We start from the raw sequence: 21,988 nt of genomic DNA on the forward strand, positions 1-21,988 counted from the left end.
CCTTTCACCTCTGTTGCCCATCTCAGCTCCCTATTCCACCCTTCCCCAAATGTCCAACCTAGATAACTCCTGTTTTTAATTCCCTGTGTGTCTTTCCAGTGTTCTTATGTGTATACACACCAATACAAATGTATGTTCATCTCCCTTCCCCCCTTAAATAACAAAATAGTGTACCATACAAAAGACAGCATAAACTGCCATCATCCATAGCCTACAGTAGCCATTGTTCATACCATTCAGTACTTGCTTTCTTCACTTTTCAGATGATCTTGGAGAGTTTATTACATCAATAAACAAGAAAAAACATTCATTTTTTTTTAATACCTGAAGAGTATTCCATTGTACAACATTTAGATCCCATGTAGATGGGATCCCATGTAGATGACTTTTGGTGTTGCATGCGTTGCTGCTATGAATGACTTTGAACTTTGTCATTTTTCATGTAGACAAAGATCTTAAGAAATAGAATTACTTTTTTCAGAAAGTATGTGCATTTGCAATATTGATAATCCTTTCACAATTGTCCTGTGTGGGAGATGTCCCAATTTATGCTCCCCGCAGTAGGGCACGAGAGGACAGGTTACTTCCAAAATGAACTTTCACTAGCAAAATGAATTATCAAGCCTTTGCCAGGTTTTTTGGGAGCGGGCAGTTGTTTGCTCCTTTTCTTATTAATTTCTAAGAGTTCTTTATAGGTCTTGAAGATTAGCCCTTGTTCAAAATAAAACTTGCTAATGTTTTTTCACAGTTTGTCTTTTTAAAAAAATATTTTTTATTGATTTCAGAGAGGAAGGGAGAGGGAGAGAGATAGAAACATCAATGATGAGAGAGAATCATTGATTGGCTGACTCTTGCACACCCCCCACTGGGGATCGAGCCTGCAACCCCTGGCAATTGCCCTTGACCAGAATCAAACCTGGGACCCTTCAGTTCGCAGGCCGATGATCTGTCTACTGAGCCAAACCAGCTAGGGCTCTTTTTTTTTTTTTTTTTTTTTAAATTGATTTCAGAGAAGAAGGGAGAAGGGTGGGAGAGAAACATGTGATGAGAAAGAATCATTGATCTGGTGTCTCCTGCACGCCCCCCACTAGGGATCGAGCCCACAACCCAGGCATGTGCCCTTCAGTCTGCAGGCCGATGCTTTATCCACTTAGCCAAACCAGCTAGAATCAGTTTGTTTGTCTTTTGACTTTGTTCAGTCAAACAATAAATGTAACCTATTTTTATTCTGTATTTTGCCACTCAAATATTTTCTTTTTCTTTATGATTGAAATGGTCCATCTTTTATGGTTGTGCATTTAGAGTCATAGGTAAACAGGCTTTTTCACATCAGGATTATAAATTAATTAAGTTAAATTTATTCCTGGTTGTTTTAGCTTTCTTTTTTTTTACCTTAATGGAAACTTTTCTTCCATTACATCTTCTAAATGGTTGTTGTTTGTATATATGAATTGATTTCTGTATTTTAATTTTGCAGCATGCTACCTTATTAAATTGCAATTTTTTGTTTATTCTCCTGAATTTTTGAGATATTTTATTATATCATCTGTAAATACTGATGGTTTTCCTCTTTCCTTCCAATTTTATACTTGAACCTTACTTTATTAATCTTAGTATGTTTGCTAGTTTTTTCAGTGAAGTGTTAAATAGTTGTGTTAGTGGTTACTTTAATTTTTCTTTTTTGAACAAATGGGTTTCTTGAAGTATAATTTATATATTTGTGACATATGTAATACAAATAGAGTGTGTGTGCTTTTCCTTTGTCCATTTGGTCCTTATTTCTTGCCTTCTTTTGAGTAAATCACATAATTATTAATATTATATCCTACCTCCTGTATTAAATTTTTAATTATACCTCTTTCTGTTTTTTTTTTTTTTTTTTTTGTGTGTGTGTGTGTGTGTGTGTGTGTGTGTGACTTCTGTAAAAAAGTAAATGTGTCTCTTTGCTCCTACAGTCTGCTTTCAAACAATATATTTCATGGAGAGTGGAAGACCTTACCTAGTAGAGTAGAATTCCATTTACCTGTCTTCCACACTCTTTTTGTCTTATATTTCACTTCTGCATGTGCTTGGAACCCCATGACACATACTTAGAAAAAGTATTTTATATTTACCCAGATATTGACTTACATTGAAGCTCCTTTCTCTTTCCTTTGATAACCATTTCCTTTGATAACAATTTCCTTTGATATTATTTCTCTTCTGTCTCAAGAACTAATTTTAGCAAGTCCACTTGGGCAGAGCTGCTGGAGATGAATTGGATTAGGTTTTACCTGATTAAAAAATGTCTTTATTTCACTATTATTTTAAAAATTCCTTTTATTTAAGTATAGTCGGCATACAATATTATATTAGTCATCATCATCATTCTGCAATTACATTTTCACTGGATATTGATTTTTAGTTTGACAGGTCCCCTCCCCTCACTCCTGCCTGTACTTTCAAGGTGTAAGGTCATTGTCTTCTGGCCTCCATTGTTCCTGATGAGGTCAGATGCCACTTATGTTAGTTTTACCCTCTGTGTGCAATGTTGCTCTTTTATGCTCTGGCTGCTTTTCAGAGTTACTATTTGTCTTTGTGCTTCAGCAGACAGTTTAATTACGTTGTGTTATGTTATCAGGTGTGGTTTCTTTATAGCAGGTGTAAACCTGCTTGTGACTCACTGAGTTTCCTGGATCTATGGGATGATCTTTCTCATCAGCTTTATAAAGTTTCTGTCGTTATTTATTCAAATATTTCTTCTGCCCCATTTCTCTCTCTTCCTTTTTTGAATGAAACTACAAATATGTTGGATCACTAATAGTATTTTACAGTTCTTGGATGCTTTTTTTTTTTTCTTTCCTTGTTTATTTTTTTATATTTGTGCTTTTCATTTTGGGTGCTTTCTTTTGATCTCTTTTTAGAATTACAGATCCTTTCCTTTGCTGTTTCCAGACTGCTCTTAAGTCCATTTGATGATACCATATTCCAATCATATTTTGATACCACATTTTATGTGCTGTCACTTCTATTTGGTTTATTTTTATAGTCTTTCTCTATTAAAATTCATCCTTTATTGTTCATTTTTTTCTGTTATAATCTTTGGCATTTTTATGATAGTTATTTTAAAATCTCTAAGTGATAATTCCAGTATATGGGTCATCCTAGTATGCTTCATTGACCATGGGTCATATTTATTTTTTATTCTTTATATGTCTTACAACTTTTTATTTTATGTAAAAAGCAGTAGATGGTGAAATAAGTAAATTTTTATCAAAATCAAACACTGAACAAATACAAAAAACACTTTTCTTTCAGGTTTCTATAGCAAAGTGGCTAAGTCAATCTGACATTTAGTTGGGCTGAGTGTGGGCTTTTCTTTTTTTTTTTTTTACAGCCCCAGTTTAATACACATATTTTGAGGCTGAAGTTAGGAACTTCCTTTCAGTGAGGTTTGAGCTGTGAACACTGGTGAGTTTCCGGAGTATTTCCTTCTGCCATCCGGCTGAGCCGCCATGTTTCTTATTTGAGGGAAATCTCAATCTCTGCTTTACAGCCCCACTGCTCTTTTGGAGTCTCTGCAGTCTTGCCCCTGGCTTTTTGTATCTTGGGAGAGAGGAGTCTTTCTGCCCTGCTGCATTAACTGTGGCTTAGAAGGGCAGTGGCCTTATGCTGTTTGAAGATCCAGAATGCCTAGGATTTTCTCTCAGCTCTCCTGTTCTCCTCTCTCATTCCAACTTTTGGTGGCTGAATGTTAGGAATGCCTCGGGTAGGTTTCTGTCTGCCCTCTTTCTCCATCCGTAGCCTACAGTAGCCAAGATCTCAGAGGGCTTAGCATGGACTTCTCTTAGCTCTGAAACCTTGGACCCCACCTTCAAATGGCCGGCTGCCTTAGCATTGGGGACAGTCTTGTGTAACCCAAGGGAGCATCTCTCTCAGCAATGACCCATAGGCAAGCATTGGTTGGTAGACCCTGTATTTCACACAGTGACTCAGGTTCCCTGAAATCCTAACTTGTTATGTTAGCCCTGATAATAGCCTTAAAAAGTTGGTTCGAAGTTTGGCTGGTTTCTGTTTACCTACGTCCGTGGAGGCTCCTTCTGCTCCTCCAAGAATGGACCAGCCTCGTGTCTGTTCTTTGATATAAAAGGCTCTTGATTTTGCCCTGGCCTGTCTGGCTCAGTTGGTTGGGCACCAAAGGATTGCTAGTTAGATTCCCAGTCAAGGCACATGCCCGGGTTGTAGGCTCGATCCCCAGTAGAGGGCTTGTAGGAGGCAGCCAATCAATGTTTGCTCTCACATAGGTGTTTCTCTCTCCCTCTCCCTCCTTCTTTTTCTAAAAAAAATCAATAAAAAATCTTTAAAACAATAAAAGACTCATGATTTTCTGGAATGTACTTTATTACATGATTCTGTGTCATCAGCACTCTGATAGGTTTTTAAATTATGATTGTGTAGCTTTTCCAGCTTGTTTTGTTTGTGAAGGTGAAAGCAGTGTTCTCTTGTGACTTTGTGCATTCTTTGGGAGTCAGAAGTCCTGTGTCATTCTTTCTGTAGCTCTGCCTCCCCTGAACAAACTGTGGAGGAGGGCTTCCGCCAGCAGCCTGTTTTCACCTGCTCCCACGCCCATTGTTTCAGACAAAGCGTATGGAGCCTGTGCTTCAGAATGAGCCCTCACCTTCGGGAAGTGTATCTTGGGTGGCACGTCTTGAGCTCGGCTATTGTTGAGTCCTGTTATCATCCTTCATGCATTTTGTCACCTTCTACCAAGTGGCTCTGCAGGATCTCGTCTGCTTCTAGACACCTCCACATATTTTGGGATCTATGAATAATTATGTGTTTTCTAGTTTTGCCAATAGAGAATTCAGAGTACATTTGTTCTTGTTCCTCACCCACCTACCCCACCCCAGAGGAGTAGGAGAAGAAAAAAAATGATGACTTAGAGGAGTCTGTTAACTTACGCAGGTGTGTTCATATTGCAAGTGTCATTTAATCACCACAACAAAGTAAGCATTTTTATTTCCCTTATGCAGATATGCAAACTGAGACTCAGAAAGGTTAGACACTCTCTATGCAATCATATAGATAACACATAGCAAAGCTGGGATTTGAATCCTAGTTTAATTCATACTGTTCAGTAATGTGCTTATAACCAAGCACATTATCTTTGAAGTTTCTGTGTTGTGTAACTGTCTGAATTCTTCTCAGAGTTTGGGATAACATATACAAGTATTTTCTCTTCTAGAAACAGAGCAAAAGGATGAGTGGGACCCTAAATCCTCAAAAAAAAACAACAACCAGTGAGATTCAAAGCAGAAAATCCAGTTCAAATATGTGTAAAAAGAGTCAAAAGAAGAAGAAGGGGGGGGGGGGGGAAAGGACCAATAATAGGAGGCAATATTCAGTCCCAAGAACCAGGAGGGACCAGAATAGAATGTCAGCCTGGTCTTTATAGTCAGGAGTCTGGGTGATGACCAGGAGCAGACCCGAGTGTCCGTGTTGGGGAAAATGTGTGAGACCATCTTAAAGTAACATGCTTTGGAGCAAACCCAGAGTTTTAAGGGCTAGAGCAGCGGTTCTCAACCTGTGGGTTGCGACCCCTTTGGCAGTCAAATGACCCTTTCACAGGGGTCGCCTAAGACCATCCTGCATATCAGATATTTAGATTACGATTCATAACAGTAGCAACATTACAGTTATGAAGTAGCAACGAAAATAATTTTATGGTTGGGTCACAAAATGAGGAACTGTATTTAAAGGGCCAGAAGGTTGAGAACCACTGTGCTAGAGGCATAGACTTGATGGCATTCTCAATAGTGATTATTATTATAATCAGAGCAGTTATTTTTCTTTAATTCCTAGTATGTGTTTAGCACCGTACTTAGCTGTTTTATAAATTTTACCTCGGGTAGACATGAGGTACATAGGGGTTCAGAAACTCGCTTATTTTTAAAAATTGATTTCAGAGAGGAAGTAAGAGGGAGAGAAAGGTAGAAATATCAATGATGAGAGAGAATCATTGAAAGGCTGCCTACCGCCTCTCCCCCCACCCCCCCAATGGGATCAAGCCCACAACCCGGGCATGTGCCTGACCAGGAATCAAATCGTGATCTCCTGGTTCATAGGTAGATGCTCAACTACTGAGCCACACCAGCCAGGCCCAAAACTTGCTTATTAATCTCAATTAGAAAAGGACAAAGCTGGGATTTGGATCCTAGCTAATCAGGTGTCCAAATTGAGGCCTTTATAATTTATCATATTGTTTCCTTAAAGGATAAGAAAATCAGAGTAACAGAAACTGGCCCCAAAGCTCAAATAAAAGTCAAAGTATATATGTAATATTAAATGTGTTCAGAACAGGAATAAGAATGAACAGGAAAAGGAGCAACCTCAATGTTACATACCATGTATAAGATTGGCTCCACTTTGATCTGTGTTAGACTCTGGAAGAATCTACCAATGTCCACCTCTGAGTGCAATTGGGCCACCATGCCTAAAGATAATTCAGATAAACTCAAGGGCAGGTCCCTCAGATTGGGGCTTGGAAAGTGAGACAGATGAAGAAAGGTCCTGGGATCATTTTCTCTGGATGGAAACACACTCGAGTTGTTGAGTGTCTTCAAGTCTGTAAAGAACTCTCTGTCAAGTATGGTCAACAGCTGTTGTTGGTCTCTGCCGTATGTGTAACTATGGTACCATAGACTTCCACTTAATTCAGGGAAATAATCCCTGACAGCAGCCAGCGACTGTTGGCAAACATCAGTTGTGAAAGCTAAGGAACCTCCTTCCTGAGGTCTTTATAAGATACATTCAGTATGCGATGACGTAAGGAGTGAGGCACATCAGGTGTCCTCTCAAGGTCCCTTCTAGCCCTGAGGCTCTATTATCATCGCATATTTATAGAGCGCCAAAATTGGCTGTGTTCTTTTCAGGGAATAGAATTACATTCAGTCCCTGTCCAGGGCTATCACAGTCAAAATTAGACAGATCAGCAATACCTTGGTTGCCAAATCAAGTCCAAGTGTAGTGGGCACATGTCTGACTATCCCCGAGTGTGTATTCTCTTCAAGAACATTGGAGAGTGACCTAAGCGCATGGTGAAAGAGCTTCCATTATTGCAAAACACTCCAAGGAGATTCAATTAGGTTCGTCTAGGCATTTTTGTAAATCATAATAGTAATTTATTATCTGTTAAACAATCTAATTAGAATTATTGTCCTCAAAACATTAAATTCAGATTGAAATGCAATGTGCTGTGTTGCCAAACCTTTGTAAACAGTAGATATTATTTTGAATGGATGACTTAGAACTCCTCTGATTATGTACTATTGGGAGTCCATACTCATTTAAAACTGCAAATAAAATCCTATATTTTTACTGAAAAAGTGGAAAACCCCATCATCTATAGTAAAAATGAACAGTTTATATTGTCTGAATTTGAAAGAAATAATATTCTCATATTTTTGTTTAACATTAACTATTATTTAATTGAGGATTTATTTTGACATTTAGCTAATCTCAGATATTAGCCAGTTGTAGATTTAGTGTATCAGACACCTGTACTTCCTTCTCCCAATAATCTTCCACACTTTGAAATTATTTTATACTTCTTATTTGGAAATATTTTCAAGCTTTCAGGAAAGCTTGAAGAATAGTTCAAAGACCATACATATACTCTTTAACTAGATTGACCTATTTACATTTTGTTCCAATTGCTTTATCATTTATGTATGCCTTCTCTATTGATCTTTTTCTCTCTACCTTTATATGCATATATTTTTAAGCCACTTGAAAGTAAGTTGCATACATCACGCATCTGTGCATGTTTTTAAAGTAATGTGATTTTATAACTTCAAAGTAAAAATAACTTTTTTTCAGCTCTATTATTTGCCAACATATAGAGGCAACTTGAAGCATTATATTTTACCTTCCTTTTGTCCTGTTATCTATTTTGGCTACTATTCATGAGGTCCTTTTCATGCCTGGTATCTGTCATATATTGATTTTTTTTTCAGACTGTCCTTTAATAAAGTCTCAGGTCTTTACATAAAGCACCTGTTACAACAACACATAATATTATAGCTTCGCCATTTGACATATTACAGGAATTTGTAAGGCACTAAATTCTTGTTACATAATTTTAACTGAAGAAAACTCATTTTCACAATGTAAATATTAGTGTTTGAATAATTGAACTAGTTAGGCTTCTGTTTAGTAAAATTACAAGGGTTCAGATGAATTTTGTTTATTTTCTGTTTCAGTTTGACGTGGTGTTCCAGGGCTGAACTTGAATGTTTGCATATTTCCCTCACAGCAGTTTCTGATGCCACGAGTCTAAAACTGGATCTCACTGAAGGTGTAGCTGCATACATGCCAGAATGAACTGCAGCTGATAGAAAAAGGGAACAGGATTGAAGAGAAACAAAAATAATAGGGGAGGAGACATTTATTACTGTATTTTTATTAATGTCATTTATCAATGTCTTTACTGTTTGTAGTTAACACCAACTTTGAATAGATCAACTCTGAATATTTTTTTTGAGATATGGAAGAGATTAGGGGTAACTGTGGCGAGGTCAGTTCTCTAAAGTTTGTGATGTTCTTTGTGCATGAAGACAGGGAGCCTGAGTCAGTGTAGGCTCAGGGAGAATGATGGTCTCGCTATTCAAATGGACTGTTTTGTGGGCAGAGGTGTTCCGTGCTTTCCTGAAGGACTACAGATCAGAAAACAAACTCAAAATACAGCGTGATGTCACCTTCATCACGTGGCCACTGACTGTTGACTTGGAATTTTATTAGACGACCTCATTCTCTTCTGAGAATGTGTAATTCCTGTCTGTTAGCGTGTTTCTTCTTACATGTTTATTAGTGTTAACCACACTACTTGCTTGCTTTCTGTTAGACCTCTGCCAGAAAAGCTAGACAAAATTAGTTCCCAGAATAATTTTTTTTTCTGTAACGCCAACACACAGGAGGCGTGATTTGTAGTAATTCTTATTCATTTGAAATATAGCAATTTGTTCCTGTCAGTGGAGGGTAGGTTTATTGTTCTAAATTGCCGGGGTTTGTTTTTGTTGGCGTGTTCCACAATACAAATTGAAGGGCTGACAAAAATCTATTTGTATGACAGTTCAATCTAGATAAGTGCCCTCTGTTGCCTACTGGTGCAATTTGGGGTCTCGGAGATAAAAGCAAACTGAATACCAACCTCGTAGCAGCTTCTTCCGCAGATACCAGAAGTAATCCATATTCCGCAGGTCCCAAATCAGACAAACAAAGGAGAAATATGCATGCACATCGTCTCTCGTTTGAAATGGGCGTCTTTTCGCTTCTACATAACAAAAGATGGGAATATCTGACTGAGGAGGACAATAAAGCAGCTGATAGGAGAGATGCCTATATGTGAAATTAAAGAGAAATGTATTGACTTGTAAAGTTGGAGAGAAGTCTGTGGCTTAGCATTTTCCCATAGTACGTTGGCTTTTGTCGAGTGAATTTGCTTTTCTATTTTAACATGCCTATTCTGAAATACATTCTATCTTTAGACACCGATTCTTTGATAGCTTTGATATTTTTGCTAGAGGTAGGGTTGAAGGGGTCTCCTTTACTCCCCAAGATGAGGAGCTGAGAATTTGTACCTGTTGGCTTACCTCTGCCTAAAAAGGTGTCAGTCTTTCCATACAAGTATCTCTCAGATATAATTCATGTGCAAAAAGAGGGATGAAATATGTATAACGGCAGTTATGAGGAAAGAATTGCGACAAGTGCAAAAGAAAAAAAAAAAGACATCCTGGAAACATGGCTGAAGGCTCCAATTGTAGATATTGTAAAAAATGGGATCTAATCCATAGGGCTTGTTGATCGATTGGATGTGGGGAGTAAGAGAGAGAGTGGGATAATTGCTGGATGTTTATCTGGGGAGACCATGTGCTTGGTGACAACATCAAATTAGGGACAGCAGAAGGAGCACAGCAGTATATAGAGAAAGAAACTGCCCCACTTGTGTTAAGTCGATGTGCCTTTAGGTGAGGTATGGCACCCAGTAGGAATTAGACCTGTGTGTAGAATCTGTAGAAAACATGTCTTTGCCGGCCTCTGGGTGGTATTAGGACAGTGGGGTTAGGTGAGATCATTCAGGTCAGGTGGCTAAGTAAGGATGGAGACCTGGGCAGACTGAGAGAAGTTACCAGGCAGATCTGGGGAGACTGAGGAGGAGACCAGAAGGGTAGGAGGAATGCAAAAGAAAGCTTGTCTGTAACAGCTTAAGGTGCAAGTGGTCAACAATGTCAGGTGTTATCAAGAGGTCCAGTGAGAAAAGGACCAAAAAGTGGCTATTGGGCCAAAGTTGATACAGTTTGAATAACAATACATAAGTTGTATTGGATTATGAGCCAAAGTTTAAAATAAATATCCATAAGTCTGTACTGATGTTAATAAGCGATTGAATAAAGATGAAATAGACAGATCCCCCATGCAGGAGAATGCAAATAGTGTATGTAGATACTCCTCCTCAGGAACATAGAGCATTACTCCCCACGCCACAGATGTGGGCCATGCACAGGGAGTACAGCGGGAAGGGAAAGGTAGTTCACGGTGGAGAAAACTGACAGACACCACTTCAGCCAGGTGACCCAGGCCAACATCAACAGTGATTAAGTCGTGTTGCTAGTATATACCTTTGAAATGATGTGGTTGAAAATAGCACGTACCTCTGTAATCTTCCTCCCCCAAACTTATAACCCCAGTCTAGTGAAAAGAAAAACTTCACACCAATCCTAATTAAGGGACATTCTACAAAACACCTGACCAGTGCTCCTCAAAACTGTCCGGGTCATCAAAGAAAAGTCAGAGGTATTGTCACAGCCCAGCGCAGCCTAAGGAGGCATGACTCCTAACTGCGATGTGGAATCAGGTGGTATCCTGCGACAGAAAAAGAGCATTAAGTATTAAGGAAATCTGAGGAAAGTATGGACTTCAGTTAATAATGATGTATAATAATGAACAATTGATTCATTAATTGTGACAAATGTACCATGTTAATGTAAGATGTTAATAATAGGAAATTGAGTGTGGGTCATATGGGAATTCTGTACTGTCTTTGCCACTTTTCTGTAACTCCATAGCTATTCTAAAATTAAAAGCTTATTTCAAAAATGTGGCTAATGATTTTGACAATTTGGAAGTCATTGATGATCCTGGGGAATCCTCTGGTAAGGTAAGAAAGAATTCAGTTAGTTTTTAGTTGAGAGTGGCCAGGACATAAAGAAGTGATATTAGTGCTTGTAGAATATTCTTTCAAGAAGCTTGGCTAGGAAGGGAAAGATAAAAAGAGATTGGGCATTAGTTGGGGAGAGTATTATAGGGTAAAATAACTTTTTAAAATATATAAAGCTGGGATACACTTGAAAATGTTTATATTCTTAAAGAAAAGAGTGACATATTGAAGATACAAGAGAAAGAACATTTAATTGATGAAGCAAAGCCCCTGAGTAGGCAGTAATTTATTCAACTAAAAATGGAGAAATTTTTAGGAAGAACATGTAGTTTATGAATCAGGTATGAATATTTATACTTATTATGTGTAACTAGAAGCCCAATGCATGAAATTCGTGCAAGGGGCTCAACCCTCACAGCCGCAACGGCTTGCCTCGGCCCTCGCAGCCCCGGCTTCGTCCAGAAGGTCATCCGGAAGGACGTCCGGAAGGTTATTCAGCTGTCCAGTCTAATTAGCATATTATGCTTTTATTATTATAGAAGATACTTTGGGACACCCTGTTAAAGATGCATGTTTTTAAAGTAATGTGATTACTTGTTAGAGAAGTAATCTTCAAAATGTCTTCATAGAGAATTTGGGCTCAAAGAATTTTGTTTTATTGCCTAAGCATCAGTTTTATTGGCTATGTTCATAAAGCAGTAAAAAGTGTATTGTGCATCTCTGTATTGCTGCAACCTCACTGTGGCACAGCATATTCTATAATAAAGAATCTGTCACAACATGGGTCCAAAAGTAAGTACCAGGAAAAATGTATTGTAAAAATTGTTTGCCCATGAGATGGCTGGTTCTAATGTAGAATTTTAGAGTAACTGCACAGGAAGTCACCAGATCCCAGGGGTAAGAGGCAATTCCTGACACATCTCAATAACCGGTGAGGCTCCTTTCCTGCCCTGTGGGTAGATTATTGTTGCTTTATGGTGTAGCCTTTGAAGATTAATCTTGAAACCTATCTAGCTACACCCATAGGTGTGGTTGTGACTCACCCTCTGAGATCAGACAAATAAAACATTCTACCTTAAGCATTTGTCACCCTTGAACTTTCTAATTTATTGTCAATATTCCCGACGTTGCCAATAATGCATAAGTAAAGGTTTGGTTTTTGTTTGTTTATTTTGGAGCAGGGTGACCAGGAACCAAATCTACAGACTAATCTACTGATGTTAAGTTCATAGAGCTGGGTGAACGGTGCAGGCAACCTGCCCTTGCGGAGTGAGTCCTAAGACCACCTCAGCCTGTCCTGGTGGTCTGCTTCAGTGACCAGTGACGAGAGCATTGGCGCTGAGAAACAATTTCTGCCCTCGTTCTGCCTGGTCTTTCCCAGCTGTGTGGTCATGGGCTGATCACCCATCTATCTGACTTTGAACTCCTCAGCTCTAAATGTGTAGGCTGATCTAGGTGAGGCCTCAGGTCACGCCAACTAAAAGATTCTGTCACTTATGTGTTACTAAGTGTGTGTGATGCATACTATGTGTCAGTTACACAGAATCCTCAGGATCATTTATTCTTGGAAATCTAGATCACTTGAAATTATGGCTATTGACAGATATTTCAATGAAGGATCACTTTTCAACCCTGATGCTCAGCAGATTACATAGGAAAACATAGATACAACTTAACTGTATACATGTATATACTTTGTTTAGTAGTTCTTTTAAAAATACAAATGAACCATGTGTTTAATAGCATTCATTTAGCAGAGGATCATTTTCCAGTGGGAGTGTATATCATATTCAAACAAAGTAGTGAACATTTTGACATTCTGATTATTTCAAATACAGTCTATGGAGTTATTTTATTTTTATTCAGAAAGACTTTAAAGAATTAGATTCCCTCCACTGCTTACTTACTCTATTCCAGATGTGGACAACATCTGGGCATTCTATCATGAACTTATTTTCTGAATGAAGTAACTTAATTATTGATTGACAAGCTAGCATGATTTAAGACACAACCACACTGTGTTCAATAGCAGTGTCAAAGCCGTAAATACAAGCATATGCAAGCAAGTGGGGCCATGATACTAACTCACTCGACATTGCATTTTGAAACACTAATGCTAAACTTACATTTCAAGCTTAAGTTTAAACCTGCTGGAGAAGGAAATGAAGAAGTGCAGTTGCGTGATTTCTGTTTTACAAATCATTACATGACGCAGCAGCAGTGTGGTTGGAGTTCCTAGTGTAAATACAGGTCTCTCCTAGCATTGCAAATCACAAGTGGCGTTATTATTCCATGTGGGTTGCACATTGGTTTGTGTGAACCTACATGCACAGATATATACATATATATCTTCATCGTTTGCATGTGTTCACATGTGACATGATAGCTAAATTTAAAAAAAAAAAAGTTAAGGAAAAAATGTGGTATATTTTACCTTATTTGGAGCCCAAAACATAAATATTCTTTTCAAACATGTAATCTTTTTTGAAAGTACAAGCAAAAATAATGACAGTGATCAGAATACAAATACATTCATATTTAAAATTTTTTTCCCTGAAAAGTTTAAATATCTCCTCCCGGTATTACATACTCAAGAACAATGGGCTGTTTCAGTGCTCTCTCACTCACCTGCTTTTCCAACTGTTGGCAGCTTCGCGGCAGGGCAGGGTAGCATTTTCTCTCTGGTGGCTTGCATATGGTCCATTGGCCATGAGTTTATGGTAGATAGAAAGTGTGTTTTCCCTTTATTAACACTGCAGTATTGGTGACATGTGGCATGTGTACTTTCCAGCGAATGAGCTTGACCTTTAACTCTAAAGAGTCCCTCGAGCAAGAGCAAGCTATGTTTAGTGAAATGATTACTTAGAAGAAACAGATTGCAACTTAATTCCTCTGATATCATTCAAGAAAGGCAGTAAAGTTTTTACCATTAAAAGTTGTCCAAAAATTGGAGCAGCAAAAATAGGAAATTGGGGAAAACAGTACAGTGGGATTACTGGGTTAAATAATATGAACTTCTTAAAGCTAGTTCTGGTATATGTTGGCCAATCATTTTCTAGGAAGGATGCACTAATTTGTACTTTCAGCCCTGTATGTGTTCTGGCTTTATTGGATCCTTTCCAGTGTTACCAGCTAATATTTAGTTGAACATCCTTTGCAGGGTTATCATATCCAAGGTATTATGGATAGGTTTTCACTTGTATATAGTATTTAAATCCTCTGGGAAATAAATATTATCAACACTCGTTTAGAGATTGAGGAAACTGATATTCAGGAAATGTCATTTGCCCAAGATCACATACTGAAATGTTATCTCTGTTCTCTTCACTCAGGACCTGTGCTTTTTCATCCTAACAACTTTCCAGGGATCAGACATTTGCCTAACAGTTTACTTTTCCTTTACCTAAATCATGTAGTATGGCATATTTTAATCTGAAATCGCTTGTTGCTAGAAATTAACATAACACAGAGAACACCCTGATAAACAAAATTTCACAAATTCCTTTTTCTTTTCTTCTCCAAAATTTAAATTTCCTGTCCTGGACTAACGGAGCCTTTTTAAGTCCTGGGTCAATGGTAGAGTGTGGACGCAAAACTGAACTTGGCCATGGAGTAATGGAAGTGAGGTTAAAAATGGAATGCTTTGTGCCAAAGATAGATGCATTTTAGAAAATGCCATCTGGGCATTACGGAAGTATGATATTATTTAATTAGAACCAGATAAAATTAGGTAAGAAATGAATGCCAGCAATTATATGACTAGCTAATAAATACAATTTCACGGTATTCTATAGACATCCCAGAGTGTTAATTATAACAGGGGCAGTTAAATTCTTTAGAGCAGTTAAATTCTTTGGCTATGAAAGCATAACAGTTTTTAATAGGTGTATCACCTGGTAACCTTGAGCATTATTAAATATATGGAGACTGAAAGACATGTAGAAGCAATGGAAAAGTCTGGCCAGACCGGGTAATTTGTTTTAGACCTATGGAGAAATCTATTAACCATTTCTTCTATAGACCAATTTGATTAGGAATTAGGACAAGCTGTTCTTTCATTACTTACCAAAACCATACTGCACTTTGTATCAATTATTTGGCTGTCTGCAGCACATAGATTAGAATAAAGGCCTTTCTTAGTGTTTGCAAATGTTGTGGATTGCTGATTAGTAATTAAAGTACTGAATGAAGAAAATTAGGCCCAAACTGAATGGGAATGAGAAAGTCTTAATTCTGTGATACAGATGTTAGACACAGATTGTCTTGAGCAGCCCATTCAACATAGCGACATTGTACATAACCATGGAGTGTTTGCCTCCCCTGGAAAACTCAGGCCGAATGCCTTGGAGATGGTTTCCGCTCCCATGCCTTGTGATGTAGCTGTATGGGTATTAATTTAGTGAAATATCCTGTCTGCCAGGTGTGGGAACTAGCTGATTTTATTGTAATACCAGATCATTACTTAATTCATATGCAACAGAGTGCAGCACATGGAAAGCATTATAAATCTATTTACAATGTGGCTGGTCTGATGATAACATTGTATTAAATTCCCAGGTGAGGCAATTTAAGCAATTGCTTTGCCATGTGCACTCCTTGGAAATTAAATTCTCATATACGCTTTGGTAATAACCCAACTTCATTGTTATGCTTATGCTAGTGGTGGGCCATAGAATCCTCCTTCTGGTTATGTATACCCTGTTTCACATGTAGACTCACACAGGAGACGGTGTCCCAGATCACAGTTCTTAATTAGTGTAAGCTAAGTTAATTTTCATTTTGTTTCTAGTTTAGCAGTGCCTGTCTAGAATATATTCAGTTCAGTTGGGAAATGTTAAGGCTTGGGTCAAGTAGATAGATTGTTATAAGCCAAATTGCCAGATAGAACTGAGCGAGGCTATCTGTTTGAACTTGGCTTAAAGGAAATTACCCACTCAGTATGCAAAAGTTCTGTTCATATACCAAGTGAAAACTGCTTGGAATCTGAAATTCTCACTTTCATAGCCAAAGACTCACTTTCGTCATCAGTTTAAAATACCCATGAAACTTAGTGCATCTAACTTCTTAAGGATAACAATCAGTTGTTAACTTGTCATATTTTTTTTTGTAGTTCATCTATGGTGTGTAGATTTTTCCTTCCAATTGTGTCTAGTTCACCTAAGTGTATAAGTTACACAAACACAACTAAAAATGAGGAATGCTCTTGTATTTAACATTGTGTAAGTGTGTGTGTGTGTGTGTGTGTGTGTGTGTGTGTGTGTTTGTGTATGTGTGGCAAATATTGTCAGCTGCGGCTTTTCCACCCTTATGGTACAGACCCCAAAATTGCAATAGATTACAAACTGCACAGAGCTTCTGTCTTCTCCAGAAGCCACAGATAAAGCACCAGTAGTCAGTAGTAACTGACAACTAAGACTAAAAATGTTGACAATTTCTTGATTTGCCTGGTTAGCTTATGTATAGAAGTCATTAACTATTTATAAAATGCATTATGAATTGGGTTCCTTCAAACTGTAGCTGAGTGTGTGACATTTCCAGCTCAAATTCTCATGCTTGCATTTGGCTAAAGTACAGATTTTATACAGTTGATAATAAAGTAGAATTATTTCAGTTAGTTTATCAAGCTACAGGAGATGTTTCAGTTTCATTAACTTTGAATCTTCCAAATTAAAGTATAACATAGTAGTTACTAAGGTAGAGTGCGGTTTTTAAAAGTTCCATAAAAGTGAAATAATTTATTGATTTTTTTTGAGGAAAAATATCCATAAAATAAGCAGTTTGTCACCCAGAGGACTTTACCTTTTTTCTTTTTCTTTTGGTATTCATTTAGTTTAATGATGATCCTGCAAACTAAATTATGGCTGATTACAATCAGCTCACTTAAAATTTTAAACCATGAAAAATTAGAAAATACCAGTGCCTGGCATTTAAATATAATTTTTTTATCTTTATTGTTGAGAGTATTACAGATGTCTTTCCCTCTTCCCCCCATGGCCTCTCTCCACCTGGTTCCTGCCCCCATAATTCTTAATCAAACCAGGTCTTGATTTTTTTTTTAAAGTATAAAATGATACTCAAGTGTAAAGTGTTCCGTTTCCAGCATTGGTTGTATCATTTTCATGAGGAACTATTTCTGACATTTGAAATGAGTTACCTTTTCATTCTCTAGTGAAAGCCAGTCCTGTCAGGGAACATTTTGTAAACTCAGCGCATCATTTGCTTAATTACATCCAGAAAGCCGTCCAAATGACTAGGGTCTACCATCCCAGTGGTGAAGAATGGCATCCATAGGGGACCACCCTTCAACTGTGGATAAATCCTTCTCCCCTTGGTGCTGAGCATGTACACTCTTAATGGCTGCTTTTCAAAAGCAATGGATTCTAACCAAAACAAGATGAGATATTTAGGGATACATGCTTGTAATGTTCCACGTTTGAAGTATAGTAAATCAAAATAAGAATATAATGTAATTGAACAATCTATGCCAATTTGTTGGTATTTGGGTGAGAAAGGGGAAAAACAAAAACAATCTCCATGTGAAATTCTTGCATACTGGGGAACGTTTTAGTCCCCCATAGTGATGAAATGAATAATTAAAGAGGCAGCTCTGATACCACAGCCTGTTTAAAGGCTCTCATTTCCTTTAATGCTGTAAAATACTTTGGCTTAGCTAGTTTGAAACGACCATAGTGGGGATGTCCATATGGGCAAAAGAAAGGTTCGGCTTGATCTAATTACCGTGGTAAGGCCATGAAGTACTAGGATACTATCCTTGTAACTTACATTTTTCTGTAGAGTTCTGTATGAAGTTAATAGAAATAGCTAATTAATAGCAGCTTCTGTAAATACAGTATGGGAAGCAGGGTCCATGAATATGCTGTCTGTGGTGGTAAGAAGTCTGGCATGTTCACAAGTGAATGAGGGGGTCACTCCTGAATTGTTGAGATGTCTGATATAGATGCCATTACTGACCTGGGCTAATGACTTAACTTTTCTCCCTCGTCCTCTCTGCAGCATCATTGGTTGTAGTTCTCTACCTACAGACTGACTGCATTTGCCTGGGTATAAGTAAGTTAGACGTTTATAGCAGGGAAGGCAAGCTTGGGGTAGAGACTCAGGGCAGAGATGGGATGCCATCATCTACTTTGTATTGAAACATTTTGCATTTTCTTTGCATCTTTTACCTGAGTGTATCCAGAGGGCAATAAACTGGTGAGGAAATTTTGTGTGATAGAATGAGCACCGAGCTGTAAGTCAGGACCCCAGGGTTCTAGTTTCAGTTTAACCAAAGCTACCTTTAGAACACCATGAGACTGGCTCCACTGCCGTCCCCCCCCCCCCCCCAATAATAAAGGAGTATCTAGATTTATTTATACTCCATTCAGCCCTTCATCTAGGTTCTGCCAGAGAGTTAAGCCCTAATGCCCTAAGGCTTCTGTTCTATGTAATAAATTTAATTCTCTCTTACGTATCATTTTTGGGAGAAGTCAGAAAAATAGTCACTGAAATAATTTTCTGTGTTTTATGGTTCAGATAACAACCACAGTTGAGAAAGGCTGCAACTTTAAAGTGATTTAAAGTCTACTGGTTTTTCTTGTCAAATATCCTTTTAAGTTCTACTGTGAGTTTATGTTTAAGATATTATGATCGCTATGTGGCAAAAGCAGGGTTACTCCCTAGTTTAGAAGTCTAATTAAAAATCTTGTGGACTTCTGCTCACGGACTATGGAGTGTCCTTTCAAACTGCAATAACTTTTTGGATCACAATTGGACAGGTGAGAAATTTTAAGTTCTCCCCTGTAGACCTGAAGTGAGAAAAAGATTGCCATTTTCCAACTGCCGTTTTCCAATCAACTGTGCTTGCTCAGTTCAGAAGCAGAAAAGGCAGCCAAGTTGCCCGTAAATCTGCATCTGGGCCTGAAGTAGCAATGCGCAGCCGCATCTGAGCACTGCACTCCAGCTTCCCAACTAATCTTCCGAGCCTTTAGCTTTTCCAAATGCGTGTAATTTAGAAGTTGCTTGCAGACATGTCCCTCTGACTTTACAGGTAAAGGTAGACTTCTTGTAAAACAGAATTTCTGTGTGTGAAACCTTGACTCATGGCCCACTTGTCTTTATTTACTGGGACTGGGAAAAGTTGACTCACAGCCTACTTGCTTTTATTTACAAGGATTGGGAAATTTTATTCGTTTTAACACACACACACACACACACACACACACACACACACACTCCCATACTTTTCCTTAGTTACTTATAGAGGACTTAGAGACATTTAAATTATTGTCCCAAAATGGGTTGGACTTTTAAATTTCATCTCTTTTTAGTTAGTTAACATCACAATAATGAAATAATAGATGAACAATTTCCCAAGCATTCCAGTGTATGTATGCAGTTATAATATTATCCTAGAATTAGAGATTTTAAAAGACTTGTAATTGTAAAATCCATTTTCTGCCACACTATTAAAGAACCCCATATACTCTCGTCTTTTTAATTGCAGCCTGGTGCGTTTTGCAGATACACAGCTATGTAGCTGTATTTCCTTCAGCTTAGTGTTCTTATTTGAATGACTGTGTGTGGAATAACATACCAGTTCCGATCCATTTTGATTATTAATGGAGTACTTACACAGTGCAGTTTTCTTTCATTATTGGCATTTGAAAACCTTCTAATTTACATTAAACTTCTCAAGTTCAAGAACCTTACACAACTTTGGTTTGCAGGTTTTAGCAAATAGGTTTCCATTAGGGGGCTCTCGAGGTTTGAGATGATCAGCCTTGATACCAATAATGCTTCGAAGCCTTTACTTTCTAACGTTCCTCTCGCTCTCTCCCTTTTTGTTTTGTTTTACAGAAAAGGTCACGGATCGCCTACAGTGACGAAGTGCGCAATGAGCTCCTAGGGGATGACGGGAATTCCTCGGAGAGCCAGGTAGAATGCTAATCAGCAAGGCCCGGTGGGTGGCTGGAGGGTGAAGGAGGTCACTGGCACACTGGGCTCTCAAGCTGCTCCTTAACAGCATTAGCGGCAACTCATGTGGAAGTGATACTGTTTAATGCAAAGCTGGAGTCTTAATCAACTTCAAAATGTTTCTTGGAGATCTTACATTTAACCCTTTACCTTGGGATCACTGTCTGCTATCTTTTAAAAAAATCTTTTCTTCTCCTTTCTTTATTATTTAGTACTTAAGGAATAACTTGAAACACACTGTTTGCAGACAAAGCCAAGGTCTTCACCTCCAACACATGTAAAAGGAATAAAAAAGTACACAATGCAGCTTTGATAATAATGCAGTATAATTAAATCAACACTTGCAGCAAAACAAATGAAAGTAAGCCTTCAAAATTCAACAGGGCAGCCCAGTCTCCCATTGTGTCGCTTCTTAAAAATACATTCAGTAAAATGCAAATTGTAAGTACCAGTGTGAAACTTGGATACGCTTATAGAGGTAGTGGCCTCTGTGAAATAATACAATAGTAATAATAATGGGAAAAGTCGTTTTGCAATTTAAGATCTGCACAAGCAAAAAGTAAGGTACAATTTCTTCTTAAAAGGGCCTGTAACTTGGCTGTCAATTCTCATAGGGTTACACGGTAGTGTCCTGAGTCCAATTAATGTCCCACTTCTTTCTCTGAATTAATACTGCAGATTTCATTAATTCATATAGATAACGTATGACTTTTAAAAAGCGTTTCAAGAACCTCAGTGCTGAGATTGATTTTTTTTAAATGTCTCAAACAAACCTAGTGACTGATTGTCTTTGACACTTTTAAAGAAAATAAATGATAGGGAACTTCACAAGCAAGAACTGAGCATGTTTATTAACGTTACTTTGGCAAGTGTTATAAAGGTCTCTGCTCTGCCTAAATAAAAATGAACATAAATCATTCATTGAGTAAAACAAAATTTTAATAAGATCGTAAAACATAAATAATATATTGATACACATTGTAAAATTGCATACTTGTATTTACCATTTCACATAAATTATAGCTCTACATGTGCTGAAACTATGTTACTATTTACTGTAATGTTAATACTATAAACAGGGGTGTTGCTTATGTGATTAAGGCCCCATCCATCCACCCCCCAAAAAACAAGGATCACTGAGCTGATGGTTTGTTTTTGGAAAGACCTCACCCCCTCCCCTATTTGGATGTTATCAGCTTGAGTTCAGACGTGTAAACATTTTAATATTTGACTGGGGATTTCAGCTTTCCTGATTGAAATGTAAGAATAACTAAGGGGGAAAATTATACAGAGCACATCAAACAAAAAGGGTGATGTGATAAAGGGTTTTGCTCATGATAGATTAAATAATGTAAGAATGAGAAAGAAATATTTTCTTCCTATTTTAAGTGAGATTTAGGTTGCTCATACCTCTTGATTGAGTGAATCATAATTTTATTTCCTATCTTTACTGCAGAGAAAGCATTATCTTTTTTTACAAAAAAAGTGAATGCGTAGTTCTCATGTCAGTTCTTTAAAAAGCTATAGATCTTCCTCTCATTTGAAACTACTGCCTAATAGAGAGGAAATGGAAAGGAAGGGGTACCCTGTCTAACTCAGACTCCTTTATTGTAATGGATGTTGTAGTATATGACAGGGATCCCTCTCTTTTTTTTTAAAGGCATGTTCACTTCTCTTAATGGACATTTTATGTGCCTAAAACATTTGTCTTACGTGCATATGGGTATGATTTTTTATGCCTAAAGAAAAATATTCCACAAAAATAGATTGAGTTCATATTTTCTGAATTTTGCAAATTATATTCCTGTCACTTTAAAATGA

General features: G+C 37.7%; 1 protein-coding gene across 6 annotated transcripts in view; it reads left to right on the plus strand.

The window, feature by feature from the left end:
* The window catches only part of VTI1A (vesicle transport through interaction with t-SNAREs 1A), a 324,045-nt gene that overhangs the window by 45,262 nt on the left and 256,795 nt on the right, over positions 1-21,988 (plus strand). For all 6 annotated transcript variants that reach the window (XM_059661404.1, XM_059661398.1, XM_059661405.1 and 3 more), the window contains exon 4: positions 20,051-20,128. In XM_059661404.1, coding sequence (XP_059517387.1) covers positions 20,051-20,128 — 78 coding nt within the window. The remainder of the gene's footprint in view (positions 1-20,050; positions 20,129-21,988) is intronic.

This window comes from Myotis daubentonii, chromosome 13, assembly GCF_963259705.1.
Source record: "Myotis daubentonii chromosome 13, mMyoDau2.1, whole genome shotgun sequence".
NCBI lineage: Eukaryota > Metazoa > Chordata > Mammalia > Chiroptera > Vespertilionidae > Myotis > Myotis daubentonii.